Source organism: Mobula hypostoma, chromosome 4, assembly GCF_963921235.1.
Source record: "Mobula hypostoma chromosome 4, sMobHyp1.1, whole genome shotgun sequence".
In the NCBI taxonomy this organism is placed as follows: domain Eukaryota; kingdom Metazoa; phylum Chordata; class Chondrichthyes; order Myliobatiformes; family Myliobatidae; genus Mobula; species Mobula hypostoma.
In genome coordinates, this window is record NC_086100.1 from 133470103 (window position 1) to 133485731 (window position 15629).

The 15629-nt window shown below is 37.9% G+C and overlaps 1 protein-coding gene across 2 annotated transcripts in view; it reads left to right on the forward strand.

The window, feature by feature from the left end:
• The window catches only part of fat4 (FAT atypical cadherin 4), a 399853-nt gene that overhangs the window by 180154 nt on the left and 204070 nt on the right, over positions 1 to 15629 (forward strand). For both annotated transcript variants that reach the window (XM_063046545.1, XM_063046546.1), the window contains exon 3: positions 6162 to 6293. In XM_063046545.1, the coding sequence (XP_062902615.1) occupies positions 6162 to 6293 (132 nt within the window). The remainder of the gene's footprint in view (positions 1 to 6161; positions 6294 to 15629) is intronic.

Here is a 15629-nt window from a genome sequence, read left to right on the forward strand (position 1 = left end):
AGAGGTGGGATGTCTGCAATAGAGTAGCTCCTTAGCAGCTGGCCAGCTAGTTTAAATAGCGTTAGCTATGCTAATGAACGAATGACACCTGTTAAACTCACCTCAACACGTCTTTTACAGTCTTAACCCACCATGGGCAATAGAAAAGTCACTGTTGCAAACAGTGCAGCGAGCAACACTGTCATTATCTTTTACCCCTATTAGGCAGGGGTACACTTTAGTGTAGTCTGGGGTGACGTACGTTTTATATTTTTTTTGGAACACTGCCACTCTGACTTTTTTTTAGAACTCTCTCGCTCTTTCTATCGTGCACACGCGTGCTCTCTCGCTCGTGGTTGCTCTCACTCGCGCTTGCTTTATCGCTCTCTCGCGCTTGCTTTCTCGCTCTCATTCTCTCACGCGCGCGCTCTCTCTCGCTCTCGTGGTCGCTCGCTCTTGCTCTCGCTTGCTCTCTCTCGCACTTGCTTTCTCGCTCTCACTCTCACACATGCGCTCTCTCTCTCGTGGTCGCTCTCACTCGCGCTCACTCTCTCGCGCTTGCTTTCTTGCTCTTGCGCTCGCGCTCTCTCTCTCTCTCGCACGTTCTGTCACGCTCGCTCTCAAAAAAATCAATTTCCGGGACATTGTATATACTTTGCGGGCATCAGGGAGCCACTATTAATTTGCGGGAGACTCCCGGAATTCCGGGAGAGGTGGGATGTCTGTTTTAGTGGCCGAGGTGGATGAGGCTTTTGAAGAGGAGGATCTGAGAGATGCTGAGAATGGAACTCGAATGGGCAAAGGCTGATGAATTGCGGCAGCAAGGACGGTAGTGGCTGTCATCTGATTCTGACTGCTGGTAGTAAGTTGCTGAACCATGACTGTGAGAGCAGTAATCGATGCCACCTGATTCTGCTGTCTGTGGTGAGTTGCCAAACCGTTGCTGTAAGGGTTGACACCTGTTCTTCTAGCTGGGACTGGGCTTTCCTTTCTGAAAGTTGCTGTCACATTTCTTAAGACAATGCCAGTCAACCCAGCCTCTACTGAATTTAGTTTCTCCTCCACAAACTATGGTCTAGATTGGCTTATCATTCTGAGAGTATCTGTCACACTGCTTGAGTCACTTCTCCCAACAGAACCTCAACCAAATGTAACTTCTCTCCTACCTGGTTAATGAATATCAGGGCCAAGCTCAGCCATTCTTTCTCTGCTGGGTCCATTTTCTTTGGGCGAGATAGGGATGTGTGGTTATGGACCAAGTGCCTGGAGAGTGGAGACTGACTTTTAATAGGAACCGAGCAGAAATAAAAGAAAAAAATTCCTGGGCCAACAGAGCCATTAATTTGAACTTTCAAATTAAAGCTAATGCCGATACAGCAGCTCAGTAGTAGTAGCTTAATACTAAATAAACACTGCTCCTTAACAGCTTCAGTGCTCTTTCCTGGAACAAGGACAGTGGTACGCAAGGAGCATTGACGTTGCTCTGCTTTAGGTCAAGTCTTGGCAAGACTGAAAGGAGAGGAAGGGAATTAAATAATTAGCTGGGATGTGCAAGCTTATGAGTGTGATTGCTGAACCCATTCTGCATCCAGTCTGCGAGTGGTAATTGGTCATCCATCTCATTAGTGCTATGTGATCCTCCACTTGGAATTGCCTGCCACTTTACCCAAATAATAATCATTGCACCACAATGTAGTTAGCTGTATTTAACATACTATTGGTACTTATGAAAGGGTACTGCATTAATAATATTGTCTTTGATCCATTCATCAAAGATGTGGTTATAAGGTTTTTATAGTTTTTGCTTTATTTGTCATACGTACATCAAAACAGAGTGAAATGCATTGTTTTAATCAAATTAAATCAGTGAGGATTGTGCTGAGCACCCCACAAGTGTCATCACACTTCCAGTGCTTGAAACCTAATCAAATCATAGCAAAGGCAAAATATAATATACACTATTGTATCACACACCCACTCAGTTTCTATTATATGGATTCATGAACATTGAACCATCCATATTCATGATGGAGCTACCCAGTGGTAGAGCATTTCCTAAAGCAACTGATAACTTCAACTTCTTACTAATCCTACCTATGACCATATCCTAAAGGAATCATTTGACAGTTGGCTGGCTGGCTCATCATCTTTTTATCGCCATAATGTCTGATGTTCTGTCAAAGGAAGACAAAGTTTGTTCAGTTTAGCCATAGCTGAACAATTTTTCTAGTTGTGTAACCTTTCAAAATTTATAAATATTTACCGGGTTCACTTTGTAATAAAAATGCAGCAATCAGCTTTCCTATGGTTTCCAAGTTCACTGGTTTGTTTGGCTTTTGGGCTGAACTAATTTAAATTTAACTTGGCTGGGAAAGCTTAAGTTGTAAAACACATAGGATTTATAATACATTAAGTGGAATATTTAGAAAGAGCATAACTAAATCAATCTGGCAAACTTCTGATCTCAATTTTATTAGCAGTTGGATGAATGCTCGTCTTATGCTTGGTTACGAAGTGCATTTTATTCCTGCTTGGTGGTCTTTGATGTTGGAACATTTCTTAACCTCATGGGAAAAGCTTTGTGTCAAAGTATTGTCAAGATGGAAAGAAGACAGCTGCTGCTTCTATGATAATCATGAAGAAAGGAATTTGCTTTGTTTTGAAGACTAGGTTTCCATAAGTTTGACAGACTTGTTGTGATACATGAAAGTAGAAAAACGAGCTAATGCCAATCATCTTTGTTTAGGCTTTGACTTTGCTGTGTCAATTTATCTTCCAATGTCTGTAAATAAAAAGGCGTCCGAAAAAATATAGTTGTTTAGATTCTAAGATTGGGTTTAGCATTGTATGGGAATTTATTAAAATAATTCTTGTAGAATAATCAAGGTCTTCAAAAGTCATAGCAACTTGAATAAATAATAGAATGATACTCAGTGGCAAAATCTAAATATAGCTGAGGTAACCTCATGCATTGACGTACCATGAAATTTCATTGTAACTGGCTTTACAATATATTTCTGAAGATTCTGTTAGAGAATCTTTAGAAGATTTAGTTGGAGTAGATTATTAAATTTCAAGTTAAAACTGGACACAATACGTTAAACATGATCAATGTAACATTTGGTTTCAAATTAACATTTTGTCTTCCTGCATTTTTAATGCTGCTTTACAGCTTATGATCTACCCAGTAGCAATTGGCATTTTACAGCAATCTAACTTCTGGCTGATAGGCTGACACAATATATTGAATGTTTCTCTTCAATGTTTTGGAAAAAAAGTGAAATAACTCTCTGGTTTCTAACAGCTGTTGGGATTGCAGCTTGATGTGAAATGAGCCAAGCAGGCTGAGCCCAGCTTCTAATAGGTGTGAGATCATATCTCTCCACTGTCTTCAACCTTTCACAGATTATAATACTGTAAGAAGTTCAGAACATGAATAGTCCATTCAGTTACACAGCTGTTATAAAAATCCATTCTTGGGGTCCAAAAGAGCACAATTTTGTCTCCTTTCTGCCGTTTTGCGACAAATGTGTAGTTAGAGGGAACAGACATTCAAAGTTCAAAGTAAATGTACCATCAGAATACATGTACTGTATATCACCATATACAACCCTGAGATTCATGTGAAACATCACACCAATAGGGCAGACAATCAGTGTAAAAATATAAGGAAGGAAAAAAAGGAAATAGTAATAGTAATAATAATAACAAAATAAGCAACAAATATCAAGAACATTAGATGAAGAAACCTTGAAAATTAGTCCATAGTTTGTGGGTACAGTTCAGTGATGGGGCAAGTGAAGTTATCTCCTCTGATTTAGGATCCTGATGGTTGCGGGGTAATAACTGTTCCTAAACCTGGCAGCAGTGAGAAGAACGCATGACCTGAGTGGAGGGAGATCCCGATGATGGATGCTGCTTTCCTGTGACAATACTATGTGTAGATGGATTGGGCTTCCACTATGTTTTGTAGGCTTTTCCGTTCAAGGGCATTGGTGTTTTCATACCTGGCCATGATGCACCCAGTCAATATACTCTGCACCACATATGTATAGAAGTTAGTCAAAGTTATAGATGTCATGCCAAAGCTTCTCAAATTCTTAAGGAAGTAGAGGTGATACCGTGCTCTCTTTGTAATTGCACTTATGTGCTGAACCCAGGACAGGTCCTCTGAAATTATAACACCAAGGAATTATAAATTGTTGACCCTCTCCACTTCTGATCCCCTAGTGAGAACTGGCTCATGGAACTTTGGTTTCCTTCTCCTGAAATCAATAATCATCTCCTTGGTCTTGTTGACATTGAGCAAGAGGTTGCGTTGTGGCACCTTTCAGCCAGATTTTCAGTCTCCTCCTACATGCTGATTCATCGCCACCTTTGAGTCAGCAAACTTCAATATGGCATTGGAGCTGTGCTTAGCCCACACAGTCATAAGTGTAAAGTGAGTAGAGCAGGGGGCTAAGCACACAGCCTTGTGGTGCACCTGTGCTGATGGAGATTGTGGAGAAGATTCATCTAAGCTCTGCATCAATTGTCACATTCAGGATATTATGAAGGACCTTCATAATCTGCTTCATGCTATATTGTGCTTGTCTGCTGTGCTGAAAGTAAAATTGCAATTGTTGGCTTGATAGCTCAAAGTTCATTCATAGATTAATCCAGAGCTCTTAATGACTGACCCCATTATAGTCCTGGAAGAGGAAACTAATCAGACTACTTAATTGTTCAAAATACAAAATGAACACTAAAATTGTATCCATTCACCTCCACTAATCCATATACTCTAATGGAAGTATGCTATGGAAGTGCTGGTGTAACTCAGGTTAGTGTATTATGATAAGGATAGAGAAAAAAAAATCAGATTTTCATATAGTGGTGAGGGCATTTCTCTCCCATTCTACTATTTCATGGCTAAGTAAGGTCTGAATGAGAGATTTCACTGCATTAGTACTGCCCAAATCTTAGAGATTTCTATTTTACATTGTGGGCAACAACAGAGCACCCAATAAAAATGGGCTAAACCTTCCTTAAAGTATTGAGTGCTGTGACTTTAATGATATTATTGAGGAAACAAAGAATGTGATAGTACTGTCAAACCAAACCTGTAGGCATAGAAGACACTCAACATAATGAGATTTTTCATTTTTGTTTAAAGTTTCTGAAGAGCCAGGAAAACCTTGAGTGCCCCTCTAAGCCTCCACACAAGTAAATCATACATTTCCCATCTTGACCAAAATTTCTCTCTAAGAGGCATATTTGTGTTGAGTACCAATTGCCCAGCAAATGCTTCTGAGCTGCACCATCCCAACACCCAGCAACTACTTGTTGCCAATTCACAGCCTTTTTGTTGGGGCATTGGGAAGCTGTCTGCTGCTTAGTTGCTGTTTTCAAATCAGTCCACCATGGGGTATGGCGTCTGTATTCATTTTATTGTCCAACATTTGTAGTCTTAAGCAGATCGTTTGAACAGTCAGTTGAGCCTCTTAGCTTCACATACCCCAGCTACTCAGAAATTTCTGTTATTACATTTTCTATTAATGCCTCTCTGACTCTAATCATCAGAATGACTTGTCAATTTGTTGGAATGAAGGGAAACTGTTGAATATAAGGCAGTATTCAGTGTGACAGCTTATTTTAAACTGTTAATTTTTATTACATAGCCATCTCACCTTGGATTCGAAAGTTTTATGTCAAATGCTTTACAAACAATGTTTTTGTCTTTGATATTCCATTCTGCACCTTTACTGTGTTTTATATACATTTCAGTTTCTTTGTGTTGGGCACGTGGCCAAGTGGTTAAGGCGTTCATCTAGTTACCTCAAGGTGGCTAGTTCGAGCCTCAGCTGTGGCAGCGTGTTTGTGCCCTTGAGCAAGGCACCTAATCACACATTGCTCTAGTCTGTGCGAGGAGTGGCGCCCCACACAGACTTCCAATCTGCGCCTTGTAAGGCATGAAAATGCCCAACGCAGGCCTCTCATGGTCTGAGTCGACATTCCCCCCTCAGTTGCTTCATATTTTACAAGCAATATGCTCCATGACACTGTGGCCCTTGGATGAATTTACTTTTATGATCTGGACACAGAGGTGGCATGTTTTGAGAGCTGCAGTTTAAACTGAATAGAACTTAAATATGCTCTCATCTCCTCCAACTGTTTGTTAATTGGCTTATTTGATTTTTCAGGTGGAAATAACTCTGCAGGATATCAATGACAACCCTCCTTTGTTTCCAACTGATGCACTGGATCTCATCATTGAAGAAAACATTGGGGATGGATTTAGAATAATGCAGCTGTCAGCTACAGATGCAGATGAGGTAGGTACTGCAACTCTTGATATAAGATCTGATTTTCATAAAGTATTTTAAACTCATGTTTTCATTCTTCTTTCTCATCTATATTTTCTCTTTAAATGCTTGGTAAAGGGTTGAGGATCAGTCTTTGTTTAAGGATTTAAAAGGACCTTTGACGTTGTTAACTTTATGATGGGTCAGCTTCAGCTACACATAGCCAGTTGAAGGTATAGTGAGAGCGGCCATCATGGTAGGTGATATGATACCCTTGTAGGGAAGAATCAAAAGGAGATACAGTACATTGCTCAGGAGATTGAGCAAACAATGGGAAAGAAATTTTGTTATCCCTCATTTTGTGCAGTCTGGGCAGGACTCTTCTCAAGACAAGTAGAAGGTGAGTGAGAGGAAGAAGAGAGAGGAAGATCATCTCTGCCAACACCTAAAAGTATCGTGTGATACTTTTCCATGCAAGCACAAGGGATTAAAGAAGCTGCCATTTTATTTCTTCCCTTCTCACCAAGAATGCCTAAACACTTACACCAGGTGCAAAAGTAGTTCATATGTACTTCCTCCAGTTTAGTGTACTGCTTATGGTGTTCGCATTACAGTCTACTTGGGGAAAAATGTAACACAGGTTGGGTGACAATTTTGTGGAACACTTCCTTTCTTTCTTTCTTTCTTTTTAAATCTTTTTATTGAGTAAGTATACAAAAAAGGTAAGCCATATAAACATTAATACAATGTTAAAGTATAATAAAATTCCAAAAGATAACAATACCAAAAAGAAAATACTACAAACAATGTAATTTAAGCATAAGAAACCAAGATAACATAATAGTATACTAAATTTTATATATATCAATGGAAAAAAAAGAAAAAAAAACCCCAAAAAAAAAACCCACCGTGCAGCTAACTAAAAGCAAGGCAAAGCAATGGGCTAACTTGAAACCAAACAGAGTTAAACTTAAAATCACGTCCTCAATCCCGACCTCCATTAAAACAGTGAAAAAAAAACAAGAAGGGTAAATATTACATTAAATGAAAATATCGAATAAAAGGTCCCCAAATCTGTTCAAATTTAAATGAAGAATCATAAAGGTTACTTCTAATTTTCTCCAAATTCAAACATAAAATCGTCTGAGAAAACCAAAAAAAGGTAGTTGGAGCATTAAGCTCTTTCCAATGTTGTAAAATACATCTTTTCGCCATTAAAGTAAGAAATGCAATCATTCTACGGGCTGAAGGGGAAAGATTACTAGAAATTTTAGGTAGTCCAAAGATAGCAGTAATAGGGTGAGGAGAGATATCTATATTTAATACCTTAGAAATAATATTGAAAATATCTCTCCAAAAAGTTTCCAAAGTAGGGCAAGACCAAAACATATGAGTTAAAGAGGCTATCTGCCCCGAACATCTATCACAGAAAGGATTAATATGCGAGTAAAAACGCGCTAACTTATCTTTGGACATATGTGCTCTATGAACCACTTTAAATTGAATTAGGGAATGTTTAGCACAAATAGAGGAAGTATTAACTAATTGTAAAATCTGCCCCCAATCATCCACAGAAATGGTAAGCCCCAATTCCTGTTCCCAATCTACCCTAATCTTATCAAATGGAGCTTTCCTAAGTTTCATAATAATATTATAAATCATAGCCGATGCACCTTTCTGACATGGATTAAGGTTAATTATCGAATCTAAAATATATATAGGAGGAAGCATTGGAAAGGAAGAAAGTATAGTACTTAGGAAATTTCTAACTTGTAAATATCTAAAAAAATGTATTCTTGATAAGTTATATTTATTAGATAATTGTTCAAAAGACATAAGGGAACCATCTAAAAATAAATCCAAAAACCGTAAAATACCCTTAGTCTTCCAAGTTTGAAAAGCGCGATCCGTAAAAGAGGGAGGAAAAAATATGTTACCTAAAATAGGAATCGCTAACCCGAATTGATTAAGATCAAAAAATTTTCTGAATTGAAACCAAATGCGCAAAGCATATTTAACTATCGGGTTAGAGACCTGCTTAAGGCGTTTCGAATCAAAAGGAAGAGAGGAACCTAAAATAGAACCAAGTGTATAACCCTGAACAGATTGTAATTCCAATGCTACCCATTTAGGAATAGATAGTATGTCCCGGTCAAGTAACCAAAATTTCATATGTCGAATATTAATAGCCCAATAATAAAATCTAAAGTTAGGTAATGCTAAACCTCCATCTCTCTTAGCTTTCTGTAAATGTATTTTACCCAGTCTCGGATTCTTATTCTGCCAAATAAATGAAGAAATTTTAGAGTCAACTTTATCAAAAAAAGATTTAGGAACGAAAATTGGTAATGCCTGAAACACATATAAAAATTTTGGCAAAAAAAACATCTTAACTGCATTAATACGACCAATCAAAGTTAAATATAAGGGAAACCATTTAGATGAAAGTTGAGTAATATGGTCTATTAATGGTAAAAAGTTAGTCTTAAATAAATCTTTATGTTTACAAGTAATTTTAATCCCAAGATATGAAAAGTAATTATTAATCAATTTAAATGGAAATTTATGATATAAGGGAAGATGTTTATTAATCGGAAAAAGTTCACTCTTACTAAGATTTAATTTATAACCTGAGAAAAGACCAAATTGTGCTAATAACTCTAAAACAGCAGGAATGGATCTCTCAGGATTAGAAATATATAAAAGTAAATCATCAGCATAGAGTGATAATTTATGGGACTTTAATCCCCGAGTTATCCCAGTAATATTTGAAGATTCTCGAATAGCAATTGCAAGAGGTTCTAATGCAATATCAAATAATAGGGGACTAAGAGGACAGCCTTGTCGAGTACCACGAAAGAGAGGAAAAAAAGGTGAGTTTAAAGAGTTAGTACGAACCGAGGCTACAGGGGAGTGATATAACAGTTTAATCCAGGATATAAATTTCAAGCTAAAATTAAACATTTCAAGCACCTTAAATAAATAAGGCCATTCTACTCTATCAAAAGCTTTCTCGGCATCTAAAGAAATAACACACTCAGGAACATTTTGTGAGGGAGTATAAACGATATTTAACAATGTACGAATATTATAAAAAGAGTAACGACCTTTAATAAAACCCGTTTGGTCTTCCGAAATAATAGAAGGAAGTACTTTTTCTAGTCTATTTGCTAATAACTTAGAAAAAACTTTAGAATCAACATTTAATAAAGATATTGGTCTATAAGATGCACATTGAGCAGGGTCTTTATCCTTCTTTAGTATTAAAGAAATTGATGCTCTATTAAAAGATTCCGGAAGTTTACCAAGTTTCAAAGAAGCCTCAAAAACCTTATAGAGCCAAGGAATCAATAAAGAAGCAAAACATTTATAAAATTCAACGGTAAACCCATCAGGGCCAGGAGCTTTCCCCAGATTCATAGAAAAAATAACATTCTTAATCTCATCCATTGTAATGGAAGTATCTAATAAAGAAGACATATCCTGTGAAATCTGAGGGAAGTCTAACTTATCTAAAAAATCATTCATATATTTAGAATCTCGAGGAGACTCTGATTGATATAAAGAAGAATAAAAATCACAAAAGGTTTGATTAATCCCCACATGATCCAATATCAATCGATCATTTTGGTTATAAATCTGATTGATTTGAGATTTAACATAATTAGATTTCAATTGATTAGCCAGCAGCTTGCCAATTTTATCACTGTGAACATAAAAATCACTTCTTGTTTTCTTTAATTGGTTTACAATCGAGGACGAGAGTAGTAAACTCTGTTCCATTTGAAGTTCAGTTCTTTGTTTGTATAGCTCCTCAGAAGGAGCCATAACATATTTCTTATCAATTTCTTTAATCTTGTCCACAATTGCCATCTCCTCCTGCTTCTGTTTCTTCCTCAAAGCAACGGAATACGAAATAATCTGACCCCGAATATAGGCTTTAAAAGTGTCCCAAAGAGTGTTGACCGAAATATCTTCTGTATGGTTAATTGTAAAAAAAAGCTCAATCTGTTCATTCATAAAATTAACAAAGTCCGAGTCCTGAAGCAACAGCGAATTAAAACGCCATTGTCTATTGTTTGGTATATTGGCCATAATTTTAATAGAAAGCTTAAGTGGAGCATGATCCGAAATGGTTATAGAATCATAATCACATTTAATCACTGAAGGAATGAGACGAGAATCAATGAAAAAATAATCAATTCTTGAATAGGAATGATGAACATGTGAAAAGAAGGAAAAATCTTTTTCCTGAGGATGCAGAAAACGCCAAATGTCCGTCGACCCAGAATCAGAAAGGAAAAAATTAATCAAATTTGCAGATTTATTAGGTAAAGTCCGTAAAGGAGCCGAACGGTCCAAAGCTGGAGATAAACAGGTATTAAGATCTCCGCCCCAAATCAATGAAAACTCGTTCAAATTTGGAAACTGATCAAACAATGATTTATAAAATTCCAGACAATCCATATTAGGAGCATAAACATTAACCAAAACTACTTTTTTATTAAATAGTAAACCACTAACCAATAAAAATCTACCATTCGGATCAGAGATAATATCCTGTTGTATAAAAGTAACTGAGGAATCTATAAAAATAGAGACGCCTCGAATCTTAGCATTGGAGTTCGAATGAAATTGTTGTCCCTTCCAGAATTTGAAAAAACGTAGTCTGTCCCCCCTCCGTACATGGGTCTCTTGTAAAAATAAAATTTGTGCTTTAAGTCTCCGGAACACTTTAAAAACTTTTTTCCTTTTAATAGGATGATTAAGACCGTTAGTATTCCAGGAGACAAAATTAATAATAGACTCCATAAATCCTAAAGTCAACCCACAACAAGGAGGATTGACAATAGGCGCGACCCACAAACCCGGAGAGGAAACAGAACATACAAAAGATACCGGGGAAAAGGACGCAACCAGTACTTCAATAATGTATATAGCCCAAAGAGAAACAAACTAAAACGTGAAGCCCCTCCCACCACCCCCCACCCCAAGACCCCAAGGCAAAATCTAAAGCAGACCCGCCAGAAAGAAGCAAGCGCTAAAACTACCCCCATGACTTCCGGTATACGCTCCCTAAAAAAAAGGTATAAATATGAAAAGGATCAGCTAATTGTAAAACAGTAAAAAAATAAGTAAAAAAAAATTAGCTCAATTAAAATACACACAGAACAGAACAAAAGCCGGAAAATATATATTAAAAAAAAACCACAATAAACCTCAAACTCATGAATAGACACAGCAACAAAAAAAATAGGATTATTAACATAAAGTGATTATAAAAAGCAAAACAGAATAAAATTTAAAAAAAAAACTACAAAATTTAAGGCCGCACAGGAAATACGTAAGATGACAAAAGGGAAGTAACCACCCAGAATCCCCTGGGAAAAGAAAGAAATGACGCAGTTAAAAAGAAAGTTTAGCAGCCATATTAAGAAATCAAAAGTAAACTTTTCTGCCCAAATAGGGCACAGAAAAGTTAAAACCAACCAATTCACAGCCTCCGATCAACGGAGATAATTAAAAAAAGGCAATTAAGATGTTGAAGATGAAAGTTGATCCAGATAACTCTGGGCATCCGATGGAGAATCAAAAAAACGAAGGGCTCCATCTAACATGCGAATCCTTAGACGTGCAGGGTACAGCAGCGCTGGTCTTAAATCCATCTTATAGAATTCCGACATCACAGATCTGTAACGGACCCGTTGGTCCCAGATTGGTTTACTGAAATCTTCCACGAATCGGAACTTAAGATCCGAAAAATCAACGAAACCTTTAGATCGAGCGAATCGAAACAGTCTCTCCTTGTCTTGAAAATAATGAAAACGTAAAATAACATGCCTAGGTCTATCTGACCTAGACGAGTATGATGGGATTCTGTGAACACGATCCAGTAGCGGTGGTTGGTCAGGAAATACAGTAGGGAATGCATCTTTTAAAAGTTGAGAGAAATATTTCATGGGGTTGTTGGCTTCAACAGCTTCCCTCACGCCAATCATTCGTAAATTCTGCCGTCGCATTCTAGATTCCAAGTCAGAGTTTTTAAAAGTCAAAAAGTCAAGTTTCTTCTTCATTACATTAATTGTTTCTTCGATTTTCCCCATCTTAAGCTCACTTTGTTGCGCGAATTTTTGAAGATCAGATATAGCCGACTGATGTTCCGCAATACATGTTTGCATCTTATCAATTAAATCGGCAATTTTCTGGAAATTAGTTGAGATTTCCGTATGAATCAGGTCTTTAACAGAGCCTGCAATTTCCGTACGAATCATCTCCCTAACAGAGGTTGAAATTTCCCTCTGAATTAACTCCGATATCGCTTTCAAAGTCACCGGTGATTCAGTCGGGGGGAGATCCGTAGCTTTCGGTTTAACCGGAGGTTTACCATCCTTGCCGTTTTTCCCGTTCTTAGACATAGCAGATCTAAGTATCATCCAATTGTCAGAGAATTCAGTTTAATTCAAAGTATTGTAAAAATTGATGCCTTAATGGTTAATTAAAGTATAGCTGACCATAGAGAAAAAAAAACTCAGAGGTAATGGAGCGAGTCAAGAACGCGACTTCACTCCATGAGCGCTACCGGAAGTCTCTCGGAACACTTCCATTTGGTCTGTAGGTGTGTTGTCAAGATTCCAGTTGCCTTTCATTCCACTCCCACTCAGATCTATCTATATTTCAACTCTTACACCAGTCCATTGAAGTGCAGGGTATGCTTGAGGCGTAGCACTTTAACTTCAGTCTAGACAAATTGCAGCTCCCAGGATTCAACACAGAACTTGTTAATTTCAGAATCAGGTTTATTTTTACTGCCATATATTGCAAGATTTGTTGTTTTGTGGCCGCAGTACAGTGCAAGACGTAAAAACATTATACTGTCACAATAAAAAAATACAATAAATAAATAGTGCAAAAGTGGAATAGTGAGGTAGTCTTCATGGTTCAGGTGCTATTAACAAGTATGATGGTGTAGGGGAAGATGCTGTTCCGAAAACATTGAGTGTTCATCCTCAAGCTCCTGTACCTCCTGTCTGATCATAGTAATGAGTCGAGGGTATGTTCTGGATGCTGAGGATTCTTAATAGCAAATGCTGCCTTCTTGAGGCTCTGTCTTTTTAAGATGGTGGGGAGGGTTGTGCCCATGATAGAGCTGGCTGCCTCTCCACCCCTCTGCAGCCTCTTTTGATTGTGCACAATGTAGCCTCCTTACAAGTAGTATGCTGTCCACTGTACATATGTAGTCTTTGCTGATATATCAAATTTTCTCAAGCTTCTAGTGAAGTATAAACAAAAGCATGCCTTCTGCCTCCTTCATAATTGCATTCATGTGTTGGACCCAAGATTGATCCTCAACATCCAGCAACTTGAAACTGCTCACCCTTTCCACCATTGACTCTTCAATAATGACTAGTGTTCCATTTTATTTTCTGAAGTCCACAATTAATTCCTTGGTCTTGCTGACATTGAATGTATTGTTGTTGTTGCAACATCACTCAGCCAGCCAATCTGTCTCACTCCTGTACTCCTCCTTGTTGCCATCTGGCATTCTGCCAATAACAATGGTGTAATTGTCAAATTGGTGGATGGCATTTAAGCTGTGCCCAATCACTCATTTATGAAGGCAGAGAGAGTAGAACAATGGACTGTGCAAGCATCCTTAAGGTGCTCCTGTGTTGATTGTCTGACTGTGGTCTCCAGGTGAGAAAGTTAACAATTCAGTTGCAGAGAGAGGTTTTGAAATTTGTTCATTAGTACTGAAGGGATGATGATGTTGAATGCCGAGCTGTAAGCAATGAACAGCATCCTGACATAAGTATTGCTGTTGTCCGGGTGATCCAAGGCCAAGTAGAGAGTCAGTGAGATTGCATCCACAGTAGACCTGTTATGGTGGTAGGCAAATTTTAGTAGGTCCAGGTCCTGGCTTATGCAGGAGTTAATTCTTGCCATGACCAACCTCTCAAAACACTTCATCACATTGAGTAGTCTCTCTAAAGAAGATATTCTTATCCTAAAGAATTATCTAGTGAATGTGGGAATTTAAGTTGCATTTTTATGAAGCTGTTGCTTTGGTGTGCACAGTGGTAATGATTCCTTTTCTGCATATTTAGTAGAAAATTCAGAATAGAATTTTCTACAAAGCTTAAATGATAAGATTGGAACTAGTTATTTTGGAGCATACTGTCAGAGCAAGGCAGAATAAACAAAAACACTATTTGGTACAAAACTGGTATAATTCGGTATAACAGGTAACATCTACAAATGATGCCTGTTTTATATTGACAATCACGAAGTGATCATCTTTCTAAAAGATAACATGATAGGAATTGATGTGTCTTGCTCTTTGGGTTTAACTCTTGCAAGCCTTCCAGTTTTATTCTTGTGATCAATCTATGCTTGCATTGATTCCACTACTGTTATTAAGGGACCAGCCTTTTGCCTTCCTGAGCAAATGTTAGCAAGTGGTGGCACACTCTGCATGGGATTGTTTGGAGCGGGGGGGGGGGGCCAAGGAGGGTATATCGCTGCAATTTATCCTAAAATAAATAACTTACCTTGGACTTTATTTAACCAGCTTCCCTTATTTACTATCCACTTTCAGTCAAATTAACTAGTTCAATTCTGTGAAAATAGTCAAAATTGCAAGGCTAGAAAGAATCCCAATTGTTAAAAATCATAGCTTAAAGCAAGGGTCCCCAACCTTTTTTGCACTGTGGACCGGTTTAATATTGACAATATTCTTGCGAACCGGCCGACCCGGGGGGGGGGGGGGGGTTGCCAACGGACAAAAGTAGCAGTCAGATACATTGTGTTTACCCCAAGAAAGATTTACAATGATCATATGATCATGAAGCCTTGCACGGGCACCTGTGTGCGCATGCGTGTACCTGCCGATTTTTTTTCTAAAAATCGTTTTTGGCGATTCTGTTCGGGGGGTGGGGGGTGCTGTTAATCACGACCGGAATATAGGTGATAAGTGGCTAATACACACAATTTTGTTTCTAAAAGGGATTATACAACGAATTTAATATTAAACACACAGCGCATATTTTCCACGCGTGAATATAGTGATAAGTCAATTATCAGGGGAGGACAGGGGAGCTTGAAGTAACTGTTGAATGAACTTCCAGTAGAAGTGGTAGAGGCAGGTTCAATATTATCATTTAAAGAAAAGTTCGATAGGTATATGGACAGGAAAGGAATGGAGGGTTCTGGGCTGAGTGCAGGTCGGTGGGTCTAGGTGAGAGTAAGCATTCGGCACGGACTAGCAGGGGAGGGATGGCCCGTTTCCATGCTGTAATTGCTATATGGTTATATAAGTCACTTATAATCAATAGCATCATAACATTTTAAGTAACATTTGGATATTAA